This window comes from Pelecanus crispus, chromosome 11, assembly GCF_030463565.1.
Source record: "Pelecanus crispus isolate bPelCri1 chromosome 11, bPelCri1.pri, whole genome shotgun sequence".
In the NCBI taxonomy this organism is placed as follows: Eukaryota; Metazoa; Chordata; class Aves; order Pelecaniformes; family Pelecanidae; genus Pelecanus; species Pelecanus crispus.
Window position 1 is genome coordinate 25,577,329 of NC_134653.1, and position 25,495 is coordinate 25,602,823.

The 25,495-nt window shown below is 60.2% G+C and overlaps 4 protein-coding genes across 4 annotated transcripts; 2 read left to right on the top strand and 2 right to left on the bottom strand.

Annotated features, from left to right (window-relative positions):
• The first annotated feature begins 2,716 nt into the window (after positions 1-2,716).
• DDX54 (DEAD-box helicase 54) lies at positions 2,717-8,626 on the top strand. The gene is made up of 20 exons (XM_075718769.1): positions 2,717-2,821; positions 3,390-3,522; positions 3,609-3,679; positions 3,757-3,942; positions 4,043-4,092; positions 4,196-4,237; positions 4,495-4,590; positions 4,742-4,863; positions 5,084-5,145; positions 5,301-5,432; positions 5,774-5,984; positions 6,146-6,280; positions 6,646-6,867; positions 6,956-7,029; positions 7,141-7,338; positions 7,426-7,571; positions 7,649-7,762; positions 7,851-7,955; positions 8,206-8,309; positions 8,403-8,626. The coding sequence occupies exons 1-20, from the start codon at positions 2,717-2,719 to the stop codon at positions 8,624-8,626; spliced, it is 2,532 nt and encodes an 843-aa protein (XP_075574884.1).
• Positions 8,627-9,144: 518 nt separating this feature from the next.
• CFAP73 (cilia and flagella associated protein 73) lies at positions 9,145-12,892 on the bottom strand. The gene is made up of 8 exons (XM_075718944.1): positions 12,788-12,892; positions 11,503-11,591; positions 10,695-10,800; positions 10,405-10,509; positions 10,137-10,337; positions 9,803-10,024; positions 9,390-9,548; positions 9,145-9,291 (listed from the first exon to the last, which is right to left on the bottom strand). The coding sequence occupies exons 1-8, from the start codon at positions 12,890-12,892 to the stop codon at positions 9,145-9,147; spliced, it is 1,134 nt and encodes a 377-aa protein (XP_075575059.1).
• Positions 12,893-13,248: 356 nt separating this feature from the next.
• On the bottom strand, positions 13,249-21,966 carry VSIG10 (V-set and immunoglobulin domain containing 10). Its single transcript, XM_075718774.1, has 8 exons — positions 21,882-21,966; positions 20,842-21,126; positions 16,827-17,108; positions 15,687-15,980; positions 15,038-15,148; positions 14,571-14,583; positions 13,482-13,642; positions 13,249-13,319 (listed from the first exon to the last, which is right to left on the bottom strand). Exons 1-8 carry the CDS (start codon positions 21,964-21,966, stop codon positions 13,249-13,251), a joined length of 1,302 nt encoding a protein of 433 aa, XP_075574889.1.
• Positions 21,967-23,405: 1,439 nt separating this feature from the next.
• Positions 23,406-25,495, top strand: PEBP1 (phosphatidylethanolamine binding protein 1). The gene is made up of 4 exons (XM_009483864.2): positions 23,406-23,540; positions 23,924-24,033; positions 24,669-24,769; positions 25,244-25,495. The coding sequence occupies exons 1-4, from the start codon at positions 23,406-23,408 to the stop codon at positions 25,459-25,461; spliced, it is 564 nt and encodes a 187-aa protein (XP_009482139.2). The 3' UTR covers positions 25,462-25,495.

Consider the following 25,495-nt stretch of genomic DNA (forward strand, 5'->3'; position numbering starts at 1 on the left):
GTTCCCTGACCTCAGCAGCTCATCTGCAGCCTCCCTTCCCAGGGCAGCAGTGACACCGGCTGCAAACCCCAAGTCACCTGGCTTGTGTCCTTTACCTTCCTCCCTACCTGTATTCCTAAAGACTGAGTTGCTCTTTCCTACCTCACAAATTGAGGAGGAGCTGCTTTGCTCAGACAGTCTTTGGAGACACCAGCTGTGCCCGGATTGCACAGCAGCATCCTGTGGACCAAACACAAGGCCCCAGCAGATTTGCCTCGAATCATTTATTTGGTGCTGAGCATGGCGTTGCTGTGAGAGCACCTCACAACCCGCAGTACAAACCACAGGATTACGTGTCCACCCAGCACATTCTCATCACCAGAAGCTGCTGAAATCCCTGTGGCAGATCCTTCTCTGTCACAAAACCCCATCCAGCTCGGGGGCATCCCACTGCCAGCAGGACGCAGGGCAATGCCTTTCCTCACCTCTCTGCTCGTTCTCCCTTCTCCTTCCTTGCTGAAGGAGACGGTTAAAACATTGATGAAATGAAGCAAGGCCAGCAGAAAGCCACCAAGATGATCAGGGCTGGAGCACACGTTCCATGCGCAGAGCCTGAGGGAATGGGGCTCGTGCAGCCTGGAGAAGGGAAGGTTTCAGGGTGACTCAGTGCAGCCTCGTGGTACCTATGAAGAGGAGGTGACCGTGAGGTTTGAGTCAAGCTTTGTGCTCAGGTGCACGGCAGAACGAGAGAAACCGAAACAAGAAAGGCTCTGACTAGACATAAAGGGAAACTTTTCACCTCAAAGACAGTCAAGCAGTGGGAGGCAGTGCCAGAGAAGCTGTGCAGCCACTGTCCTTCAGGGTTTCCACCACCCGACTGGATAAAGCCCTGAACAGCCTTGCTTGAGGCCGTAGCTCACCTGCCTCGAGCAGGAGGCTGGGCTAGAGACCTCCTGCAGTCCCGTTGAGCCCAAGCAATCCTGTGATTGCACGTGACAGGCAGGATGAAGCAGGACTCCTCTCTTCCCAGAAGTGGTCAGCAGAGATCCCTGTCAGGGCCCTCAGGCCTTAACTGCCCCAGCCAGCCTCGCCTGGGACCTCCACCCCGGTGGCACCCTCTGCTCCCCGGTCTGGCAGCTCCACCTGAGCTCAGGCCCTGCCTGTCCCCCCAGAGCTACGCTGTAGGTGTACCTGTGCCTGGTCCTTCTCCTGGATGGGCCCTGGAGCTACGTGGTAGGCAGTCCTGTCTCCTGCTGTTCTGACTTCCCAGCTGGACTTCCTGGACAGAAGGAACCTGACTCGTTACCGTTCCTCATCTGACGACCACTGGACAGTCAAGAGAAGCTGCTGTTACCACTAAGGCTGTCCCGCTCTGGTGCTGTGGTCACCCTCAGTTCCCAGCTCATCCTCCCATGCGGAGCAGCCCCGTCCTCATTTGCAGCCACAGGAGTCCCCAGGGTCCTCGCGGGCTCGCTCACCGGGTCAGACCCCACCTTGGGTAGGTTAGGGCTGTACTTACATCCAGAGGGACATGTGGCTTCACTTCCAGGGAGGCCTGGGTTTGCAACCACCCACTGCCTTGGAGTTCACGGCCAAAGAAGGTCCGGACATGCTTTTTGATCGACCCCTCATCAGAGGGCCTCGGGGGGTTGCAGGGGCTGTTGCAGGGCTCTGGTTTTTACACCTTTCTGTCTTGGTGTTGTCTGAAGCCAGGCGGAGCCCATCTGAGGAGGTGTTCAGCCGGCTGAGAGACTGGGAACGTCCTCTGCCAGGAGCACCCTGGCCTTCGGAGCCCAAATTGCTCTCAGGACGCTTCCGGATGCAGGACTTGCAATTACGGGCCGCCTCAAAGCCTGCCGTTGCCGGAGACACAGGGGCTTGCGGGTGGACGGCTCTCAAGGGCGTCTCCCTGGAGCAGGGGGAAAGGCTGGGCTGGTTTCGGGGAGCGGGCGGAGGGCTCCAGAGCAGTGCATGGAGCTTGGCTACATCTTCTTTCCTCATCCGAGGAGCTGCCCAGGCCGGACCCTCGGGCTTAGCACCAAACAGGGACTCGTCGCAGTAGGACGGAGTGTGACTTCGTAACCTTCGGGGGGCAAGGAGAGAAGCCAGGCGTTTATTGCAGCGGGCAATGGCAGCACAGAGACCCGGCCGCTGCGTGGCGGGGGAGCTCACGGGGGGGCAAACCCCCGCGGGTCCGCGGCGGGAGGCTGAGCTTCGCCCCAGACCCTCCCGAGGACCGCCCGGGGCCAGCCGAGCCCTGCCCAGCCCCGCCGGCCCGGGCGGGAGCGGGGGGACCGAGCGGCGCTGCCGGGCCGCCCTCCCCAAGCTGCTGCTCGCAGGGGCCGGCTCCGCAGCGAGCCCCGGGGCCACCGACGCTTAGCGAGCCCCGAAAACCCGGGGCAGCGGGCCGGGGGCTTGCGGCGGGGGGGCGAGGAGGGCTGGCGGGAGCGCCCCGTGCCGCCGCTCACCTGCACTTGCTCCTCGGCCGGGGGCCGCCGCCACCGGGAGCAGCCGCCGCGGTCTCCGCCGCCCAGGGAGGCGCGAAGCCGGGCGGCGCCGGGCGGGCCCCCGCGGGGCTGCCGAAGAGCGACTCGTCCACGAAGGAGGCCCGCGCCCGGCGGCCACCCCGGCCCCGGCCCCGGCCCCGGCCGCCCCGCGGCAGCCCGGCAGCGGGAGCGGAGCCGCCTCCCGGGGCCGGCCCCGCCGCCCGCATGGCCGCGCGCCGCCCGGGGCGGGGATGGGCCGGCCCCGCCCCTTCCGGCCCCGCCCGCCGCCACGTGCTTCCGCCGCCGCTACCGACATGGCGCCGTCGCGGGCCCGCCGCCAGCCCCGGGGAGCGCCGGTAGGGGCGGGGGGACGGGGCGATGGGGGGACGGGGCAGGGGAGGAGAGGGGAGGGGAGGGTCTCGAGGGCGGCGACCCCGGTGCACCCGGTTCCGGTGTCCTCCGTACCGGTGTCCTCCGTACCCGTGTGCGCGGTCCCCATGTGCCGGTGTGCCCACTGCGCCCAGTACTGGTGTCCCCTGTGCGCGGTACTGGCGTCCCCTGTTCCTGTGTGCCGCTGTCCCCTGTGCCCGGTGCTGGCGTTCTCGGTACCAGTGTCCCCGGTGCCCATGTCCCCAGTCCCCGTGCGCTGCTGTGCCTGCTACCAGCGTCCCCAGTCCCCGTGTCCCCAGTACTGGTCTCACCAGTCCCTGTGTGCTGCTGTCCCCAAAACCAGTGTCCCGAGGCCCCATGTGCCATTATTCCCATGTGCCGCTGTCCCCAGTACCAGTGTCCCAGTATCAGTGTCCCCAGTGCCAGTGTCCCAGTACTGGTGTCCCTGCCCGCCAGGCCGGCAGTGCAGAACTGCAGTGCCCTGGCACCGCCGGGACGTCCATCGCCACAGCCGTGTCCCCCCGCTGTCCCCAGGTCCCCGCGCCCCAGCTGCCTGCCTTCCCCGCCGCTGAGGAGGATGATGGTGCCGACCCCGAGCCGGACACACGGGCCATGGTGCGGGCCCAGAACCAGAAGAAGAAGAAATCCGGGGGCTTCCAGTCCATGGGTGTGTGCGGGGCAGGGGGCAGCCGTTCCCAGATGGGGACTGTCCCTTCCTGCCCACGCCCCCTCATGCTGTCCCCATCCCCACAGGCCTCAGCTACCCTGTCTTCAAGGGCATCATGAAGAAGGGCTACAAGGTGCCCACCCCCATCCAGAGGAAGGTGAGCACGGGGGGCAGCAGGACCCCCACCCCAGGGTGGTGGCGGTGGGATGGTGACGGTGATGCGGTATCTCGCAGAGCATCCCCGCCATCCTGCGCGGCCGGGACGTGGTGGCGATGGCACGGACGGGCAGCGGGAAGACAGCCTGCTTCCTCATCCCCATGTTCGAGCGGCTGAAGGCTCCCAGCCAAGCAGGGGCGCGTGCCCTCATCCTCTCACCCACCCGTGAGCTGGCCCTGCAGACCCTGAAGTTCACCAAGGAGGTATGGGGGACAACGGGGGCAAGTGGGGACAAGTGGGGACAATGGGGGCAAGGGATTTGGTTTTAACACCCCCCTGACGTGTGTGTTTCTCACCCCACAGCTGGGCAAGTTCACGGGCTTGAAGACAGCTCTGATCCTGGGAGGAGACAAGTAAGCTTGTCCCCACTTCCCTAAAGCCTCCCCAAAACCTGGTGAGGGGCTGAGCTGCCCCATGCTGCCTGGCGCTGCCTCAGCCTCTCCCCCCCTCTCACAGGATGGAGGACCAGTTTGCCGCCCTGCATGAGAACCCCGACATGTGAGTGGGGACGTGGGGAGGGGACCTGGTGGGGAACGGCCCCGCAGAGCCACCTGCCATCTGGGGACATCGCTGGTGTTTACGGCTAGTGTGCCTGATGGACGCGTCCTGATGTTCCCTTGGAGCACCTTCCCGTGCTTCCCATGGGGTCTCTGTCAGATCTTCTTTGGGTTGGATTTGGGACCTTCACCCGGGATGGTGTGGGGACGCCATCCCCATCCCCCTCCTGGGTCCTGTCACAAGCTCTGTCCCTGCAGAATCATCGCCACCCCCGGGCGCCTGGTGCACGTGGCTGTGGAGATGAAACTGAAGCTGCACACTGTGGAGTACGTGGTGTTCGACGAAGCTGACAGGTCAGCGAGGTGCAAGGGGGGTCCCGGGGGCTGGCAGTGTCCCCACGCATGGGGTGAGCGATGGCACGAGTGAGGTGCCCTGGGGGTTGGCAGGGCTGGGCATGGAGGGACCGAACAGGCGCTGCCATGTCCCGTGTTCCCTCCCCTGCAGGCTCTTTGAGATGGGCTTTGCCGAGCAGCTCCAGGAGATCATTGCCCGGCTCCCAGACTGCCACCAGACCGTCCTCTTCTCCGCCACGCTGCCCAAGCTGCTCGTCGAGTTTGCCCGGGCTGGTGAGGAGCATGGGGCAGACAGCGGCTGGGGGGCAGGACCTGGGGGGAGCATGGGGACAGGGACACGGCACAGTCCCGTGGCTGCGCTGGGCCCAGGACTGGCGAAACCGAGCTGGGTTAATGCTGGGCCAAGCGGGTGTCCCCAGGCCGAAGGGTAGGGCTGATCCCAGTAGTGTGTCCCATGTGTGACCCGTGTTCTGTGTGTCACCACATCCCACAGGTCTCACCGAGCCAATGCTGATCCGTCTGGACGTGGAGTCCAAGCTCAGTGAGCAGCTCAAGGTGAGAGGGGCCAGGGGGGCTTGAGATGGGCTTCGTGCCCCCCACCCCCTGCAAGCCACCGTGTGGTGGCTCCAGGCTTGCGAGGAGGTGACCACAGGGGTGGCGATGTCTGGCATGGGGATGCAGGGGGGCTGAGCTCTGCCCTCCCTTTGCAGCTGGCTTTTTTCCATGTGCGTGGGGACGACAAACCGGCTGTGCTGCTCCACCTGCTCCGGAGCGTGGTGAAGCCCCAGGACCAGACGGTTGTCTTCGTGGCCACCAAGCACCACACGGAGTATCTCAAGGAGGCAAGCGGCATTTGGGGGTGCCCACCATGTACCCCTGTTAAAGGGTAGACTGCTGGGGGTGCTTAGGACCCCTTTCCAGACCCACATGGGGTCTGCATCTGTGGGCATGTCCTTGCTGGAGTCTCTGCCTCTGTTTTGCTGGGTTGAAGGAGAAATCCCAGTATACGTGATTGCAAAGGTGCTTCATCCACCTACCCCTTGCAGAGAGCGGGGAGCACAGTGGGATTTGGGTGTCCGGGTCAGCACCCTGGGGTCTCAGGGCCCTGGGAGCTGGGCAGGCCTGTCCCTTGGCTGAGGGTACATGCCCAGGTGGGATCTGATCTCTCTTCCCCCTTCCCCAGCTGCTGACAGCCCAGGGCATCCGCTGCACACACATCTACAGCTCGCTGGACCAGACCGCCCGCAAGATCAACATCGCCAGGTTCGCCCAGGGCAAGTGCCCGGTGCTGCTGGTCACCGATGTGGCCGCCCGTGGGCTTGACATCCCCATGCTGGATAACGTCATCAACTACAGCTTCCCTGCCAAAGCCAAGCTGTTCCTGCATCGTGTTGGTGGGTGCCAGTGCCCCACGCAGGGGTCCTTGCAACCTGGAGGTCCCTCAGGGTGACAGGGAGTGTGTGAATGGGCTGTCCCTTGTCCCCTGTTTTTCCCATCCCTGTGCCCTGCTGGGCTGGCACTGGGTCTGGTTTCCCACTCTCCTCCCCCTTGCCAGGTCGCGTGGCCCGAGCCGGCCGGAGCGGCACTGCCTACTCACTGGTGGCTCCCGATGAGATGCCCTACGTCTTTGACCTCCACCTCTTCCTGGGGCACCCACTCATCCTCGCCGGTGCCCAGGAGATGCCCGCTGGTAAGGCAGACCTCATTGCAGGCGTCGGGGTGGCTGCATGTCCAAGCTGGGACACTGGCCACATGGCCACTGTGGTTTTATCCTTGGCTGGTGCTGGAGATTGTGGTCTTGTGGTTGGCATTTGTGCAGAGGGGCGATACGCTCTCGTTACTGGGGTACAGCTGGGAAAAATGGGGTGCTGGGGGCTCTGACACACCCCATGTGTCAGGGATGCTGATTTAACACTACCACGCTCCCTGTGGCTGTTAGCTCTGCTCTGTTAAATCCTGGATTGCTGCTGTGCATGCTGCAACAATCCCAGGGTGGGTGCCAGCAAGGTGACATGTGGGTACCAGCGAGATGACATGGTGTTCCCTGGGCTGCAGATGCTGGCGGGGTCCTGGGCCGCGTCCCCCAGAGCCTGGTGGACGACGAGGAGTGCCTGCTGCTGACGGACCACGAGGGCTCGCTGGAGCTGCGGAGCCTGCGCCGTGTTGCTGACAACGCCCACAAGCAGTACCTGCGGTCCCGGCCCGGCCCCTCGCCCGAGTCCATCAAGAGGGCGAAGGACCTGGATGTGTCCCAGCTGGGCATCCACCCGCTCTTCAGTGAGTGCCTCGGGGACACCAAGGGAGGGGACCCTGTTCCCTCACCAAGGAGCTAATCTGTGCCCCTCTCCGTGCCTGCGTTCCCCAGGCGCTCGCTTCGAAGACACTGAGCTGGAGAGGCTGAAGTTCGTGGACAGCATTAAAACCTACAAGTCCAAGGCGGTGAGTTGAGACCCATCCTGGGGCACGAGGCGCCTGAGTTGGGGTGGGAGGGGAGGTCCACACCGCTGGCCATGCAGCTCACCGGGGCTCATGCTCCCGCCCCGGGAGCAGACCATCTTCGAGATCAACGCCACGTCCCGGACGCTGGCCAGCACCGTGATGCGGTCAAAGCGGCGCCACGACCATGCCCTCATCGAGAAATACCAGCGCGGGCAGCAGGAGAAGCGGGCAGCAGCCCTCAAAGGGCAGGGGCTGTGCCCGGCACCCCCCAGGCCTGAGGAGGGAGAAGGAGAGGAGGAAGACCTCCAGGTAAGTGGGCAGGGATGGGGGATTTGCTGTGGATGCGGGAGCTGCTGCAAGGCAGCCTCCTCCATCCTGTCCACCGTTCCCTTCCAGGACGTCTTTTCCACTGTGGTGGGCCAGAAGCGAAAACGGGGCCGAGGGGGAGAAGATGGTGCCAGGAAAAAGCCGCAGCAGCCGGCGCAGCGGGAAGAGGACTTCTACATCCCGTACCGGCCCAAGGACTTTGAGAGCGAGAGGGGGTGAGTCCAAGAGGGCTCCTGCCACCAGCTTGCCCCAGCCTGCACCGGGGGCTGCTCTCATTGCCCGCCATTTGTAGGCTGAGCGTGGGCGGCGAGGGCAGCCCCTTTGAGCAGCAGGCAGCCGGAGCCGTCCTGGATCTCATGGGTGATGAAAACCACAACCTCAACAAGAGCAAGCAGCTGCTGAAGTGGTGAGTGGGGTCTGGCCATGGGGTGGGGGGGGGAAATCAGGGCTGGGGGTCCCACCACCCGGTCCCACCGCCCTCCCCTCTTTCACAGGGACCGCAAGAAGAAGCGGTTTGTGGGGCAGACAGGCCAGGAGGACAAGAAGAAGGTGCGGACAGAGAGTGGGCGCTACATCAGCAGCTCCTACAAGAACAACCTGTATCCTGCCTGCGGGCACTGCTGCCTGCCTGTGCCATGGCGAGGGCTGGGGTGGGATGGTGACGGTGACACGGGGGCAAGGGGGAGCGGGGCTGGACCCGCCGGCAGCCACACAGCATCGTGCCCTGCTCCCGGGGATCGATCCCGCGCCAGGGCAGTGGCATAGGGACAGAGGCTGGTCAGACATTGCAGGGGGTTGAGTGATGGGGGGGTCAGTCACCGCACATTCCCTTAACCCACCCCATCCCAGCTATGAAAAGTGGAAGCAGAAATACAAGGTTGACGAGCGGGATGAGGATGAGGAAAACGAACGAGGCAGGGAGCAGTTCAGAGGGAAGCACAGGCGCGGGCACGGTGAGTACCTGGAGCAAGCAACGGAGCCCTGCATCGTGTCCCTGCCACCTTGCTTTGGCCTCCAAGCTGAGCTTGGCTGTGTCCCCCCCGCAGGGCCCGGGCAGCCCCCAGCCCGGGGCAGGGTGCGCTCAGAGCTGAAGAACAAGCAGCAGATTCTGAAGCAGCGCAAGAAGGTGGCCAAGCAGCGCTTCCTGCAGAGCGGGGGGCTGAAGCGCCTGAAGGCCAGGAACCGGCAGCGGGTGCAGGAGCTGCGGCAGATGGCCTTCGGGCGCCGGGTGGGGGCCGCCAAGAAAGGCAAGCTGCGCAAGAGGGTGTAGGGGAGGGGGCCGTGCCCCACAGCTTCCCCCTGCGCCTGGGCTGGGTGCCGGGGAAGGAGACATTAAATACTTGGCTGGTTTTGCATCCTGACTCCTCTTTGTCCTTGCTATGAGCATTGTCCCTGGGGTAATTCCTCCCCACCTTGGGCCACCCCCAGGTGCAGTCCTAAAACAAGCAGGTGGTGCGGGTGCACAGCTTGGTTATATTTTGACAGGAGACACCTTCGGAGATACCAACAATCTGAACATGGGCAGCAGCCCCCCCCTTCCTCTGCAGCAGCTGGGTCCTGCTGCCTGGGGTGCCCCTTGCAGGAGGGTACCCCAGGGGGTCAGGCTCTGCCCTGGGGTGCCATGGCCCCTGCCCCGATGAGGTGCCATCCACGTTGCCTCTCGTAGTGGGGGTTCCCTGGCTGTCAGGGAGTCACCTCCGTCCCTGGGGGGTGCCGGGGGTCCTGTGGCTCCATGGGGCCCATGGCAGCCTCTCCCCAGCCCCAGGGGCGGGCGATTGTCCCCGGGGGTCATTCCTGGCTCGGAGGCAGCCTGGCAGCCCTGTGGCGCAGTGGGCTCGTGCTGGTAGCAATGGGCAGGCGCTGTGGGGACGGCCCCGGCTGCCTGGGGCGCAGCTCAGCACAGATGGCAGCCAGGTCCTGCAAGCAGAGCAGTACCTGCGGAGACGGGCACCTTGATGCCACGGCCATCCAGGGGCATGAATGTCCCCGTGTGCCCCCCAGCCCTGCCGCCCAGGGGAGGGGCCTGTGCTGACCGTGTCCAGCTGGGCCTCTGTGTCCTCCAGTGCCACGTCCGCGGGGACCTTGAGCCGTGCAGTGGCGAGCTGGAAGAGATTCAGCACTGCCAGCTTGATCTGCCCCAGCAGCAGGGTCTTCTGGGCAGCCGTGCTCTGGACGTGGGCCCAGCGGGACTCCTGGGGACAGAGCGACAGCGAGCCCTGGGCCCGCCCCAGCCACTGCCCTGTGTCCCCTGCACCCCCCTGGCCAGGACAGGGCGACCCGGGAGTCCTGGCTGTGTATCCCCCACGCACAGTTGCTGCTGATGCTTTCTGGGCACGTGGGGACCCCCACCACCGCATTGGGCATCTCCCCTCTGCAGCATCCTTGGGGTCCATACTGCTGCCCCTCTCCCTGGGGGTGGTCTTGGGCACCCCATGTCTCCCCTTACCCCCTGGAGCACGTCATGGCGGGTGGCCTCCAGGTGTGCACGGAGCTTGGCCAGCTCGTCGTTGGCACGCAGGAGCTCACTGCTGGCCTCCTCCTGGTACTGCCGGAGCCGTGCCCAGCCCTCGGCCAGCTGCTCCTGCCTGGCTTCTGCCTGTTGCGCCAGGGCTGTCCGTGCCCCCACCAGCGCCCCAAAATGGGCCAGCATGGCCGGGACATCCTGGAACTGGGCAGCAGGAGGGCACTGAGAGGCTGCTGCCCTGGACAGGGTTGGCCCCCTGCAAGGGTCTTTGGGGACACGCAGGGTGGCACCGCAGGATGGGCACCCCCGCGCTCACCTGCCCCATCCTGGCCAGCACGCCCCGCAGGTAGTCACCGAAGCCGCGGAGGCTCCGCAGGCGCCGGGCCAGGCACTCCCTGCGTTGTAGCAGCCCCGTGAGCTCCTGGTGCAGGCGGGCAGCCTCAGCACCCTGCCCCGCCACTCGCGCCCGCTCCTCATCTGCCCGCCACAACGCCCGCTCCTGCCTCACCGCCGAAGCCTGTGGTGTGGGGACGGGGTCAGCGGGGCCCTGATGGCCTGCCCAACCCCAGACCCCACCCTGGAACCTTGAGGAAGGCATCAAATTTGAGGGTGGCGTCCCGGAGCTGGTCCTTCCGCTGGCCTAGCTGCTGCCAGCGCTGCTCCAGGCTCTCCATCCTCTGCCGAAACTCCTGCGGGACCGCCAGGCACTGAGAGCATCGCCCCATGCCAGAGTGCCCGGGGCAGGGGGATGTGGGTGCCAGCTCATGGACGGCTGGGGACGTGCCCGCCGCCTGCTTGTGTCCCATGGCACACCACAGCCTGGGCTGCAGCCCCCAGGGAGGGGGCACATGGAGGGGCTGGGGGCCGCCCTTACCTCCCGCTGGCTCTGCAGCGCCCGCTCCACCTCCGCCACCTCCCGCCTCTTCAGCAGCAAGCGTGTGGAGGGCAGCAGCGCAGCAGCATCCCACACCGGCACCGTCCTGCCACGGGTCACAAATCATGGCCGCGTGGGAAGAGCCCAGGCAGGGTCACCCACCACCGTGGCATCGCTGGGACCCCCCCCAAGGACCACTGCTGCCTGCTGCGGCTCAGTGCAGAGAGCCTGGCCCGCTCTCCTGTCACTCACCCGCACTCCTGCCCTCCCTCCCGCTTCAGCCTCCCCCCGGCTTGGGAGGGGAGTCACAGCACCTCAGCTTTCTGATTAGAAACCAGGGAACCCCCCTGCCTCCCCCACCACACAGCGAGGCAACGGGCTCTGCAGGTGCCCATTTCCAAGGGTGGCAACAGGAGCTCTGCTGCCGGCGGGGGGGACCCATGTGAAAGCCACCCGGGAGCGTGTCAGGCAGCACATGGGCACCCAAGTGTCCTGGCATCTCTGGATGGGGTGGAGGCGGAGATGGAGCCCGGATACTTACCAGGGTGCCCTCTCCTCCCTGGGTGCCCCAGCTGGGGACGCACCACAGCCCCCTGCCCAGAGACCCAGCACCCAGCCAGCGACACCCACCCCGGCAGTGGCACCCTGGGACCCAGCGATGGGAACACGAACTGACAGACCACCGGGGACGCGGGACTTGCTGGCCCTGTTGCCGAGCCCTTGCTCGCCGCCAGCCAGCAGCACCCACCATGGGAGCCGGGCAGGCAGCTGCCCATCCCGTGGGGAGGACGGGGGGGATCTCACTCACTGCAGCTGCAGCTTGTCCCGGACAGCCGTGCGCAAATAATCCTCCAGGTCGAAGGCCATCTCACCCGGTGCCTCCTCCTCGCCAAGGGGCTGGCGTGGAGGAGTCGGGACACAGGGCAGCCGAGATGGCGGCAGCACAACACTGTTGCCAGGGGCAGCCGGAGGCTCCCACAGCTCCCTGGGATTTTCCCGGCATGGCTCCGAGCATCGCCTGCGAGGGCGGGGTGCTGGGGACTGCCCCGCTCCCCCAGGGCCCGTGCAGGGGCTCCTCAGGGACAGCTTGCAGGTTGGCCCCCCCAGGGTTCCTCCCCCTGGGGCTCTAGGGCCTCCCCCCGCACTCCAGTCCCCCCCCAGCCCTTGGACCCTGCGCCAGGCCCTCAGAAACCTCCGTTCAGGCTCCCTGTCCCTTCAGAGACCGCTGCGCACAACCAGACCCCAACCACTGCCCTGCCAAGTGCTCAGGTGCCCCCACCCCGCAGTCCCTCAGCTCTCCTCCATCTCACACTGTTCTCATCCACACCCCAGGGACGGCTCAGACCCTGCCGCTTCACCCAGGGTGCACATGCTGCTCCTCTCCACGTGCCCCAGGAGTGCCTCCTTTCCACTCCACACGCCGACAGGTCCCCTTCGTTCCCCCACGTGCCATCAGATCCCCTTTGTTGTTTGTGTGTGTACTCACGTCCCCCCGTTACCCTCCACACACACTCAGATCCCCTCTGTGCACTCCTCCATCACCCTCTGCGCACTCTCTCATACCACTCACCACTTCACGCAGTTTATTCCTCTGTTCCCCTCTTGCAGAGCCCTCCACCCCCCTCCAACCTCCATTCCACCCCATCCTGCTCTGTTTGGCCATTCCCATACGTGCGTGCCGATCCCCTCCCGCTCCCTCCATGCGAGCTCAGATCCCTCCCTGCTCCCCTCTCAACGCACCACTCCTCTCCGTTGCCCGCGGGGTGCCTTTTCAATCCCTCCATGCACCTGCGGGGTGCTCAGACCTGATCTCTCCCTCCATCCCTTCCTGCACGCTCTGGCCCCTCTGTTACCCACCCTACAGTTCTCCTCCACGGCTGCCCTGATCCGCTCCATGCGGATCCTGCTCCCCTCGTCCCCTCCCTGTACAAGTTCCCTCCGTGCTTTCCATCACAGCCAGGCATCCCCCTCAAAACCACACCGCAAGGTACAGATTAACTCCCAACTTAGATACAGAGAAGCATTTCAGATGGTCTTGGGGAAAAAATATTTATAACAAAAAAACAATTAAGCCTCCCTAGACTCAGCATCACCCATGTCCTGCCCAGGCACCAGTTGTTTCTTTCGTTATCCCAGGACCACTGCGGCCCTGCAGCGACTTTCTCCATCACGCTCTCCACAACCCCAGCACTGCTCATGGTGACTAGGCCAGAATCCCGTACTGGCATCTGAGTCCATCACAGGCATCAAGATGAGCGGGCTACTGGGACCCACTTCCCAAGCTCTGCCTGCACTGGGTGCCACCTTGTTAAAAAGGACACCTGAGACAAAGAGGAACATGAGAAGAGGAGAGAAGAAATGGAGAAACATGGCTGGGGAAGGACGAAGTGAAAGCTGGGGAAGGGGCGAGTGCAGAACGAAGTGGGGATGCTCTGACTGACCCAGCCTGCTGCAGGACACTGTCGGCCTGCGCTCAGCCACATGGCAACGAGGATGTGCTTGATGCTGGGCGTCCAGCCGGAGCTCTGTGTGCTTCTGCAAGAAGGGATGGAAACTATGTGCCTCGTGTCTCTTCTCCCCTTGTTTCCCGCGGAGAGACCCCGCCGTGCTGCTCGCCATCGTCACCTATGCAGGGCACAGAGCAGCAGCATCTCAGCAAGAGCCAACAAACCAGACAACAGGAATTCCTCCCTGCCTGGCAGCTGCTCCTGGGAGTCCCACAGCTTAGCAGGAGAGCAGGCAGCTCCTGCCCCAAAACTCGGCTGGCAGGCAGGCACCAGGGCTCACCTTCTGTAAGGCAGTTGAGGTAAGCATCCTGGATGCTGTTCCCATTGACGAGTGCCATTGCCTCGTGCTTGGTGGAGCTGCTCATGGCCTCCTCTTCCCCCTTCCCCTCATCATCATCTTCTGAGTCCACCAGTACTAAGACATCACCTGAGTCTTGATTCCTGTGAACAGCAGAGCAAGTGGAGGTGAGCTGCAAGGCTGAGGACAGCCTGTGCTGACCCCTCCCTCCAGCCTGTGGCTCCCCTGGCTTTGACAACCCTCTACACCAGAACGACCAATTTTGATAGACTCTTCCAATCCTGCACTAACCGTGTTCAAAGAACAGCTGGTTTCAGACCCTGCTGGCAGCACCACCACCACCAACGGCATTCTGCACTGCTTCCCATTCGTCTTCCAAAGTCCTCCAACCACTTCACGAATATTCATGTACTAAACTGCACGAGCCCCTCTGGAGTGGAGTTACTCTCCCCTCCTGTACAGATGGGGAAACGAAGGCACTCAGAAAAGAGTCTTCCCATGCCGCAGCGCCACAGCTGTGGGAAGAGAACCAACAGGGGGAAGGGAAGGGAGTGGGGCCAGGATGGGTGCAAGCAGGAAGCAGAGAAGAAATGTGGTGCACCTGAACCCCAAGGTGGCACTTGCTCGTGTGCAGGTATCAGACATCCCTCCTGAGACGGGAAGGACATGGGCAAACGCCCACACACAGTGGCAGAAGATCAGCATTTCTATTTACTCTCTAAGTCCTTGGGCTCACCGGCGCCAAGGAGCAGCTCTCCTGCACAGCCTCCTCCTGCACTAACGGGTGCCTTGCCAGCACCATCCCTGCACATCCCAAAGTGATGCCACTCCTGCTCTGATGCCAAGTGCTCTCCTCTCCCCTCATCCTCCCGCTCCCACAGGCACACCAAGTCTCACTCATCCCCACCGCCCCCTTCCCACGGGACGCACAGCTCCCACATAAGAAGGACTTTGCTCTGGGGGCAGCTCCTGCCTCCGAGGTGGGTTCCCTGCCCTACAGGGAGACCACCTCAGCCAGGAGGCGGACTAGTGAGGCCTCGTGGGACTGGGCTGAGGAAAATCAACACTCACCTGAATGCAGCACCTGAATGGGAGAGAAAGGAAGGGAAAAGACAGCATTAGAAACCGGCCCCAGAGCAGTCCCTTGGGCAGCGTGCTGCTGGTTTTACTGTACAACCCCTGCCAATTCTGCCTGCAGTAGGATGGTCTCCGGCAGCCACATGGAGAGGCACGGACATGAAGGTGACCTGCCCACGTATGCAATGAGAGCACCAGAACGGTCACAAGGGAAGGGGAGAAGGCCCATCACAGCACAGCTCCCTGGAGAAGGCAAGGGGAAGGAGTCTGAAGTGCTCAGCTGGGGAAGGGCCTTGTGTTTCCAACCCATCTGCCTCCAGGGCTGACAGAGTTTTGACCGGGAGCAGGATGAGGCCCAAGGGCTGCAGTGATTGTGAAGGGACAAGCAGGTTAGGGGTAACACCAGGCCACCCCAGGAAGGAATAACCTCCTCCCTGGCTTGTGCAGAGAAGAGCTCCTACCTCTCAGGCACAGGAGGGGATTGTAGTACAAGACAACCCCGGTGACGGTGAGAATAGCCAGCAGGGACAGGACCACCACTGCACCCACGACCCCAACGATGTTCACCGGCTCTGTGGAGAGAAGAGGAGGCCAGCTTGTCACTGGGACATGGATGGATGAGGAAATCTCAGTGCAAGCAATACGACAGGTCCCAGTGCTGTCTCAGTTGCTATTTCCCATCATTGCAACAGTCAAGGGGTGAGAGTTTCAGGCACTCGTACTTCATCGATATGGAAAACACCACAGCAAGGCCCCTATTTTTGTGCCCACGTGTATTTAGCGAAAGCAAATAAACCCCTGCCCATTGCATCTTGAGCAGCTTGAGCCTTGGAGGTGCTCCTCTGTGCCCAGAACCTACAGGAGGGACCAAGGATGCTCCTCTCTCAGGCCCATTACGCCGAGGTGAGGGGAACCAGGCCTTTTCACCCTGGGATGAAGGGAGCCAGTCCTGCATCCACGCTTGCCACAAGAGTATGGAAAGCGTCAACAGGCAAAGAGGGCTCTTTATGGTAAATGGAGTCCCTTGGGGGCTCGCCAATAGCCCCCATGAGCTGTGTCCCCAGCTCCTCCTCAATCCCTGCCACAGCAACCCCAGGCAGCCCCACTCACGCTTCACTGTCAGGCAGATGAACAACTCCCTCAGCCCCACGGGGTTCTGAGCCTTGCAGACATAACAGCCCCCGTCGGTGCCCTGGGAGCAGTTCTGGATGGTGAGCCGGGACACATTGCCCTCCTGGGCGATGAGGTACCTCCCTCCGGGTTGGATCTCCACCTCTGGCTGGGTGATGCCCCGCAGCCAGGTGAGCCTCGCTGCCGGGGTGCTCTCAGTCACACGGCATGTGAGGGTCACATTGTCACCCACAAAGCAGGTCTTTGGGGGTTCTGATTCCAGTGAAGGGATTTCTGAACAGCCCAAGGGGAAAAAAAAAAGAAAAAGGGTCAAGGAGGGAATGGAGGAGTTTAACATAACAAGCAATCAGACTGGTTAATAATCATTAACAGAAGGAAGTGAGACAGGAGTCTGGGAATTGAGCACTGTGGGTTTGGCATTCGGCTCACTCACAAGACTTCAGCAGCCTTCCAAGGAGCGATCCAGGCAACTTTCACGTTGCTCAGTCCTTTTTTTGACACCTGTCTTTATATCCCTGGGGAAGAACAGTCGGAGGGTAGCCAGTAGGAAGATGCTAGAGAGGAGAAAGGCAGCCCAGAAATTTTCCTTGGGATCAGCAGAGCTCTTTATTTTTCTGTCAGGGAGCTCTGCTCCCTGACAACCCCTGGAGGATAAATACAGCTCAGGTTTTCAAAAGCCACTGTAGTCAGATCCCTTGGATGCTTGAAGGGGGCCTGGAGGCATGCATGACGCTTCTGCTATAAACCCAGACCTGCCAAATTTAATCTCAAGATGAGCAAGGCACTAAAACCACACAGGCACGAGTGCTTGCACAGGTGAAAAGCTTGGTGAAGGCAGATTTATTGGCCCCTGAAGATGTGCCCAAAACACAACTCACCTGCAACTATGCCGTGATGGATCTCAGCTGCAGGACTTCTGTGCCTTGTGCAGTCACCTCTGCACAGGTCAAGCCCTGCCACACTGCCTCATTAGCATCTCCCCCTGCGGCAAGTGCCCGCAAGCCTGGCTTGCCTGACCACTGCCTTAGTGCTCTGGAGGGCAGAGAATGACCGGGGTACCTGTCTGCCCCACCATTAGCAGGCTTATTAATAGTTAATAACGTAGGCATGTCAACTCACTTATCTCCACAGTGCACGCAGGCTCCTCCTGCTTGACAACATGGCTCCCGACACACTTGAACACTTTGCGGTGGGAGAGGTGGGAGCTGTTCAGCGTTTCCACGTGGGTGTCCGAGGAACTTGTGGAGCTGATAACCCAGCTTGAGTTCTCCAGATCATGCCCCTCTTCTCTCCAGTGCAGGGTGGGGTGGGGATACCCCCCAGGCCAGCTGCAAAACAGCTGCAGCATCAGCCCCGATGAGGAAGTCTCAGCCCAGCACTTTGGGGTTGAGTGTGGTGGATCTATCAGCAAGAACGGCACATGGTTAGAAACATTTCCAAGTCACAGCTCTCGGCATCTCAGGGCTGGAACACCCGCAAGTGCTTGTTTTTGCCATCCCTTCCTTTGAAAGTCTTTCAGGTTTCCCTGCCTATCTTGCTCCCTGACCTGCGTCCCACAGCCCCAGGGGAGCACAACTCTGAATGACAGCCAAGAGGGGACCAAGCAGGAGGCTGTCCTGCAAAAGCCACCACAGCAACCACAGCCAAGCCTTGAGGGACTAATGCACAGGGAGGAAACAAAGTATTGCCACAGCTTTATCCAATGGAGGCAAGATAAGCACCTAAAAACACAGCAGGAGAAGACAATCTCCACACTGCCCTTGGTCCTCATGCTACAGCCACAAGGGGGTGGCACCAATTCACACTACTTGAGAACAAGGCTCTGCCTCTCCCCGTCACTGATACAAGCACTCAGACTTCCCAAGGGAACATGGAAAGCATCAGGGCTCTTGCCCAGGGACAAGTAACCGGCTTCCCAGAGCCATCAGCTCAAAGCTGGAGTGTTTCCCCAGCAAGCTCAGCACATTGCTGAAGGAGAAGGCTGTTCCTAGCGTACAAGACACTCTGCTCACTGGGAGTCCTGGTGACTCCAGCCCCTGAGGTCAGGGCCACGGACACGTGCCACTGAAGCCAAACCAGGTGTCCTCCACTCCTTCCCAGCTCCACTGTCACTGCCATGTGGGGACAGACGGTATTACTCAGCCACGCACCACGCTCTGTGTCCACACCACACTGCAGCAGTGGGGACAAACTCCAGCAAAGAACATAGGCAGGGTAAGTCACTGCTGGCCTCGTGCCAGGGCCACTTCGTAACCACCACGACTATGTTTGTTATTTAAATACAGAAACAACTACATGATAGCAGGAGCGGGTCAGAAGTCAACAGAAACCCAAGAGCAATCCCCTCAGGCAGAGCGGGGCTCACATTTCATGCAGTATGAGTTCCTGCCTCTCTCCCATCAGCTAGTTTCACACATCCACCCCGCCATGCACAGATACACACATGTGTTCGTTTAACAGCCATAGGGATTCTGGACTCTGATCCAGGCAGAAGTAACACACTGTGCCCCTGTGGTTGGCTTGCCTAATCCAATGCTGAACAAGACCCCACCGAGAGATCAGACGCTGCCAAAGCAAGCCCCACATGAGAGGTGTCAGAGGGATGCCTGATGTTTATATTGTGGAGCATTTATTCAAGTGAGTTTCAAATGACATGAATTTAAAAAAAAACAAACCAAACCATCATGGCAAAATCCCCTGTGAGCTACAAGAACATACCTTCTTGGGGCTTGGCTTTCCAGGAACTATATGCATGCATCTCATATGATCTTTGAAACCATCTGGCTCTGGCAAGAAAGTTCTCTACAACGCTTCCTCTGTCCCAGCTCTGGGGAGGTCTCATAACTGATCCCAAATCCTGGCTGTGGTTAATAAGAACAACCTGCCAGCCTGAATCACCAGAACCTGCCCCGCATCGAGAGGCGGACACAGCCTTTCCAAACGTCTGGCCAGAGAGTGGCACTTTTTGCGCTGGTTCCAGGAATCTGCCTCCTGAAGCCATCAGCTTTCCATCCCGAACTCCCAGGCTCTCCCAGTACAACTCTGCTCTTCTGTCTAAATGCTGACGGGAGATCTGTTCCCAAAATGTTAAAAACCCAAAAAACTAAAAACCTCCCACCCCCTGCAACCAAAAAAACTTCACAAAACACCAGCAAAAAGGACCTCATGCCCACAGAAAAGCCAACAGCAGCTTATATCAAATTGCATACGAACATACCAAGGAATCTCTTGGAGGTGTGCAATTGCACATTCTCTTCACACCATGTGCTTCCTATCCAAAACAAACACAAAACAGCAGCTCTCACAGGGCTGCACCTGTGTCATGTTGCTAGAATGTTTCCTCTACTGCTTGTGGTTTTTAAAATGCAGTTTTAAGCAGAAAGAGAACTTGTCGGTGCAACCCATGAGATGGATTGAAGACTGTCAACTGGTAACTCCTACATGAAGCCTACAGACCCTGGGTGGCTCTTTTACAGCGGTGCCAAGTCTGTGCCTGAGAGGTTCGCTCCAGCCCAGGCTAAGTTGCTCCAGTGACTGCGAAAAATCAGGGCCTGTGCTTCTAGTCTGAGGTTGAGCAGCTTCAAGTTCTGGCCTTCGCTGATGCTTCTGCTCTGCTCTGCTCCACCAGAAATACCTCTCACCTATTTAAGGGCACACCGCTGTCCCATTATCACCTTTGTAACCTTTGGAAATTAATTGACACATTAATTCCATGCTAATAAATTAAGTTCAGAGTGCAGTACCAACACTTGGCATGCCATAGATATCTTTTGCTCATGACTGTTTTGAACCAACGCTTCAGATTTAGGGCTCCACCTTCCTAAGCCCCATGCCTATATATATATTCTCTGAAGCAGCCTGGGGTTCAATTCCTTCACTCCAGCCCTTTGTGACCCTCCAAACCCCATCTACAGGTTCATTGCCCCCGGAAGGGAATTTTTACTCATGTGAACTTACAGAGATTTAATCTGTACAAAACAGGTACAACTTTTACAACACGCGCCCTTCACCAAACACCGAGAAGGAAGGAACACCCTGAATGCAAACAGAAAATAGGTCTCACGCGGCAGGTGTTGACGGAAAGACCAGCAAGGAAGGAAGAGGCCAACAGAGCACAGAGTGTCACTGAAAAAGGCAAACTGGCAGCAGTCTTTCCTTCTTCTCAACCCTTTAATACGGGCTTGGCCGAAATAAAGAACAGCAGGTCACAGCCCAGGTCTGAGGGGCCAGAGCCTACGTCGCATCTGGTTAGACTTGGTGAAGGGGCCAAGAGTGGTACCAGCCATAGGACCTGTGCTCCCTGCTAATCTGGAGGGGGCTGCTCCCACAGAAGAGATGGGACATCTGGGCAAGATAATGATTCCCTGGCAGAAGCAGGAAGGACCTGCACCAGCAGTGTGCAATGTCATTGACTCGAATGCTCTCCAGACTGATCTTCCACCTGTGCTGTCAAGATTTCTAAGAGAATGAATGAATGAAATAGGCTGGAGATGGGAATAAGCACCAAAAGACACAACAGGAAAAAAGGCTGAAAGAATGGCCTGTGTTGATAACAACAGGCATGCTCCCAGGACAGCGCTCGCAGCAGTGAATTTGAGGATTGCTGATCAAAATCAGAAGGCTGCACTCCAAGACTCAGCACAGACAACTCGTTAGCTGAGGACCCTCCACCCTCACATCAAAATGATGGCAACAAGGAATGGCATGGCACATCTATTTCATACGTATTTTAATCAAGGGAAAAAAGACAGTGAGCAGCAGCCCACACCCTAAGATTTATGAAGGCTCAAGTCAGCCATATTCTGAGGCAAAGGGCCACTCTGGAACAGCTACAGGATATGAAAGACCTATTCAAAAACTAGTTTATCATCACTAAGAAGGAAGTGACACAGTGGGGACTTAACAGCCGGCATCCAATCCTCTGCATCACACACAACTGATCCTTGCCAGACCATTCAGACACACATCACTCTGCTTGTGAGCAAATGTGTAATTGAGTAGTATTGGCCTGCTCATAGATTTTGAACAATAAGGGCACCTTGCCCCTTTTTACACTATTTTTCACCAGTGCTAGATGAACCTGGGGACCTGTGAGACTCAGGGGAGGAAATTCATAGATGCAGGACAGACTTACTGGCTACCAGGAGCTGGACCCTGTGCTCATGGTCTGTCTTGTTCAGCACTTCTTTGCAAGTGTAGTTGCCTTCGTCCTGCACACGCAGTTCTGTGATGCGCAGAGAGCTGTTGTCAACCAGGGAGAAACGGACGTCTGGGGGGAAGGTCACCCTTGAGGAGAAGAGTGGAGGGAAAGAGTGCGGATCCCCTTGAAACCAGACCACCTCTGTTGCTTCTTTGGAGACATTTCGGCATAAAAGGCGGACGCTTCCTCCAACCTGCCCAAAGACCACTTCCTCTGTTCCTGCAAAACAGAAGGGACAGCATTAGGGATCTGGGGAACTGGCAAAGCCCCCTTCCCTCAGCAAAGACCTGGACATCTGACATATATATCTCTCAACCCTCTGGGGTGCTTGTTAGGGGGGCTCTTGTCAAAGGATCTCCGAGATGCATTTGGCAGCTAACAACGTTTAGATCAGGAAGAGGGACACAGCTTAAAAGGCTCAACAGGAAAGCAAGGACAGGCTACTTGTGCCCGAGAGAGGGGGGCAACAAACAAGTGAACTGAAGGAGCCAGAGAAGAGTGGTGTTAGAGCACTAATGATGCCGGGTCACAGCAATGTCCATGCTCACCCAGCAGTTTGCTGGGCCACTTGCCCAAGTAGCCTCATGCCTGCACTGCTCAGGCGAGTGCACGGTACTGAAAAAGGAGACAAAACCCGCCCCAATATCGGTAGCCATTGGGGAAGACGACACAACTGTTGCTATCCCCCGTTTGCCTTTCCTACTTTCCCCTTCCTCTGCCAAATGGCACCTGGACCCTACAGCCAACTCGAGCGTCGGCACGAGTGCCCCCTTCTACCAGCCCCCTCAGCGTCTGCCCTGCTTGTTTTCAAAGGGGAATTCTGTTATTTTCAGCACAAAACCCATTACTCTTTAAAAAAAGAAATCGGCGCCAGGGCCTGCGGGGGAGCTCCCCTCAGGAGCAGGCGGACTGAGGCACTGCTCTAACGGTCGCCCACACACGGTCGCCGCTCCCCTCCCCTCGGCCCCCGCTACCTGCGGCGTCCCGGCGCGGCACCAGCCTCCAGACGCAAAGGGCGAGCAAGAGCCGGGCTGGCGGCGTCCCGCCGGCGAGCCGCATCGCCGAGTGCCGCCGCCAGAGCCTCCCGCCTCGGCGAGGCGGCGCTGCCCGGCCTCCGCCCCGGCGAGCGGGCAGGGGAGGGCGGCCGCGCCCGCCCGCCCTCCCTCCCCTGCCCGCTCGCCGGGGCCCGTGAAGGGGTCGCGTATCAGTCCCCGCCGCCCAAGACCCGCCATCTTTCCGCGCGCCACCTTGGGCGCCCCTCGGCCCCGCCCGCCATCTTGGGGGCGCCCCCCCTCCGCGCCCCGCCCGCCATCTTGGGCAGCCCCCCCAGCGCGGCCCGAAGCCGGTTTCCCTGCCCGGGGAACCAGGCGGGGAGCCGGGCACTGACCTCGGATTCAGTCCAAGGATCGGGAACGTTTAATGCAAGGAGGATGGTGTTTCCTAAGGACAAATTTAACTGACGGTAGTAAGCGAAACCCCCTGCCCAGAGGATCTTCCATAATCCAACTACACCCCAAAAGCAGCAGGAGCGGGAAGAACAGTGATAAATAACTATGAACGGTGCCACAACCTGTATGATTCTTGGGGGGGGGGGGGGGGGAGCCAGGCAGCAGCTTAAACCAAAGCTGGAAAGAGGCAGAACACAGACTGAAGAGGGACTAGGAGGAGGCAGCAGATGGAAAGGGTAAAAGATGAGCTTCTCCACAGCTGGAGGGGTCCCAAGGAAACAAGGAAAGGGAAAGGTAGGAATGTTTTCAGTTTCTTTAAAGCTGTCCCTGGGATTCCGCAGGGTGGGTGTAACCAAGTACTGCCAGCGTGCTGTTAGATTTCAGCAGCGGATGCGTTAGAAGAAATTGTCCCAGTGACGGTTTTCCTGCTGACTGATGCCAAGTGACCCAATGGTCCTGCATTGTCCACCATCACAGACAGCAACTTCCAGGCTGCTTTGTTATATGGAGTAATACATAGATTACTTCTCTGCATAACACCACAGCAAGGGCTATAAAGCGTGTAGGTATCCTCAGGTTCCTCCATGACACCTTAGCCCTTGGGGAAGGCACAACACGGTCAGCTGTCCAGCAGCCATCACACACTGGGCTAAGGCGTGCAGAGTGCAGAGATCCACGGGGCTACCCCCACTGGGCGCTGGCACACAAATTATAACCTAATTAATGGCAGGGCCAAGGCCGTTAAGCAAGGGCAGCACTGTTGCTGTAGGTAATCACTCTGCCACTGCTCGGCTTCTCCTGCCCTGGGCGAAGACCGTGGTGGCACCGCCGGCCCCGGCCCCGGCCCCGGCCCCGGCCCCGGCCCCCGCGCCGCGGCCCCCCGCCTGGGGGCGCCCCAACAGCTGGAGCGGGGGAAAGGCGAGCGGCGCGCCGCCGCCAATGGGAGCGGAGCGTGGCGGCGCCTTCACCAATGGGAGCGGGGGGCGGGCCGAGCAGGGCGGTGATTGCGCGGCGCGGGCGCGGTGTGCGGAGTGCAGCGCAGCAGCAGCCATGCCGGTGGACCTGGGGCTGTGGAGCGGGCCGCTGAGCCTCACCGAGGTGGAGCAGAAGCCGGCGCATCCGCTGCGGGTCAAGTATGGCTCCGTGGAGATAGACGAACTGGGCAAGGTGCTCACGCCCACTCAGGTGAGCAAGGCCTGGTCCTCCGCCCCGGGGGTGTGTCGCATGGGGGCGCGGCAAGATGGCGGGAGGCGGCCGGGCCTCTTGCGCCTTCGTTCTGGCAGCTCCCATCGGAGCCTCCCCGGGTGCGGGGAGAAGAGAGAGGTGCCCGGCTTTGACTGCCGACTCTTGCACAGGGACGGCGCGGTCAGGCCTGGCTCCGTGCCGCAGGAGAAATCCCAGCGGCTGTCGTAGGCTGGGTGCTCGGTGGCACGAATGGCCTTGAACTCCTCGGGTGTTGCTGCCTGCGCTGGTCACACGTGGCCTCCATGTGCAGTGCTGCTGGCTGGTGCAGGCTGCGTGGTGCAGGCAGCTGGTGGCTACTCGTGCTAATGCTGTCATCCCTCCAGGTCCAGCATCGTCCCACCAGCATTGAGTGGGATGGCTGTGATCCCCAGAAGCTCTACACCCTGGTTCTCACAGACCCGGATGCTCCCAGTAGGAAGGACCCAAAGTTCAGGTAATGGGGGTGGGCAACTCACTGTCTTGCCTGGAGAAAATGGATCCCTCTTGGTCTGAGTGGAGCCTTAGAATGAGGTTGGGAACATGCTCTGCCTAAGGTGCAGCTGGGAGCCTGTGGCTTGGGATAGAAACAGTGTCCTTGCATCTCTCCTTGAGACAAGGACAGCAGGGGGAGGAGCAGCTACTTTTGCCAGGGTTGTTTGGAGGTCTGTTGTAGCTTGGAGAAGCACAGTATCTGCTGCTCGCTCTATTGCTGGCTCTAATGTGGTACATGTGTGAGTTGGAATTAGGTCTGTCTGTGCTAGCAGTGAAGTCTTAAACCTGGGACCAGCTCACCTTTCTCAAATCAGGCTTGGAAGCATGTGGAGTACCCACTCCTAGGAGTCAGGCTCTGGGTTTCCTGGAGCTGCAGGGCAGGATGACGGAGCTGGTTTTGACAGGCTCTGCATCGTGAAGGAAGCAGTACCTGCTCTAGGACCGGTGCTCTTTGCATTTGGCAAACCAGGAACGGCAGCTGTTAGATTCAGTTAACCTGCAATGACAGCCTTATGGAAAAGCAGCAGCTTGGAGTAATGAAGGGTTTTGGCTAGGTCTGTGATGCAGTCTGATTGGGTTTTTGCCTTTTCCTTTCAGGGAATGGCACCACTTCCTGGTGACCAACATGAAAGGCAACAACGTGGGGAGTGGGACTGTGCTGTCAGATTACGTGGGCTCTGGACCTCCCAAAGGAACAGGTCAGTACCTGGCCACAGCTGCGTGTGGATCAAATGCAGTGTGCAGGGGAGGGTGGGGAGGCCTGCAGAAAGCTGTCTGCCAGCTTGGAGGGTGCTGCATGGCTGGGCAAATAGCATGCTGCGCTGCAGAAACACTCCATGCAGGAGTGCATGCGCACCTGTGCATAGCCATGACCAGCACAGGCGCGTATTGCCCCTGTCCCCTTGCTGCCTGGTGACAGGCCTGCGCTGTTCTGCCTGCAGTTGGTAGGCAGCATTGCCTGGTGGGGGGAGCAGTAGCCTAGGCAGGACTTGAGCCATTCAGGCATATCTAGTGCATCTTCTCTAAGCTCCTTTAGCTCCATCGTACTTAGCCTTCTGATCCTAGACAATGCAGGCATCTGTTTCCCTGCGCTCCTGTGGTCACTGCAGAGCAAACCTTAAACCTGGGAGTTGCACGTGATGGGCACTTGTAATGCCATCTCCTCCCTGCAGGGCTGCACCGCTACGTGTGGCTGGTGTACGAGCAGCCGAAGCAGCTGACCTGCAATGAGCCCATCCTCTCTAATCGCTCTGGTGACAAACGAGGGAAGTTCAAGGTGGCTTCTTTCCGCAGCAAGTATGAGCTGGGGGTGCCGGTGGCTGGCACTTGCTACCAGGCGGAGTGGGATGACTATGTGCCGAAGCTCTATGAGCAGCTGTCGGGGAAGTAGGGTGAGGGGATCTAAAGAAGCACTGTGCAGCACC

Bases quoted from the DNA above. Each gene is read 5' to 3' on its own strand.
- DDX54 (XM_075718769.1), top strand. From the start codon at position 2,717: ATGGGCCGGCCCCGCCCCTTCCGGCCCCGCCCGCCGCCACGTGCTTCC. The intron at 7,030-7,140 runs GTGAGTTGAGAC...CCCCGGGAGCAG, and splicing joins AAACCTACAAGTCCAAGGCG to ACCATCTTCGAGATCAACGC. The intron at 7,956-8,205 runs GTATCCTGCCTG...ACCCCATCCCAG, and splicing joins AGCTCCTACAAGAACAACCT to CTATGAAAAGTGGAAGCAGA.
- CFAP73 (XM_075718944.1), bottom strand. From the start codon at position 12,892: ATGAGCAGTGCTGGGGTTGTGGAGAGCGTGATGGAGAAAGTCGCTGCA. The intron at 10,338-10,404 runs GTTCCAGGGTGG...CCCACACCACAG, and splicing joins AATTTGATGCCTTCCTCAAG to GCTTCGGCGGTGAGGCAGGA. The intron at 10,025-10,136 runs GTGAGCGCGGGG...CCTGCTGCCCAG, and splicing joins TGCTGGCCAGGATGGGGCAG to TTCCAGGATGTCCCGGCCAT.
- VSIG10 (XM_075718774.1), bottom strand. From the start codon at position 21,966: ATGCGGCTCGCCGGCGGGACGCCGCCAGCCCGGCTCTTGCTCGCCCTT. The intron at 21,127-21,881 runs GTAGCGGGGGCC...TCTGTTTTGCAG, and splicing joins GCCGCGCCGGGACGCCGCAG to GAACAGAGGAAGTGGTCTTT. The intron at 15,981-16,826 runs GTGAGTTGACAT...TGGGCTGTTCAG, and splicing joins TGCGTGCACTGTGGAGATAA to AAATCCCTTCACTGGAATCA.
- PEBP1 (XM_009483864.2), top strand. From the start codon at position 23,406: ATGCCGGTGGACCTGGGGCTGTGGAGCGGGCCGCTGAGCCTCACCGAG. The intron at 23,541-23,923 runs GTGAGCAAGGCC...TCATCCCTCCAG, and splicing joins AGGTGCTCACGCCCACTCAG to GTCCAGCATCGTCCCACCAG. The intron at 24,034-24,668 runs GTAATGGGGGTG...TTTTCCTTTCAG, and splicing joins AGGAAGGACCCAAAGTTCAG to GGAATGGCACCACTTCCTGG.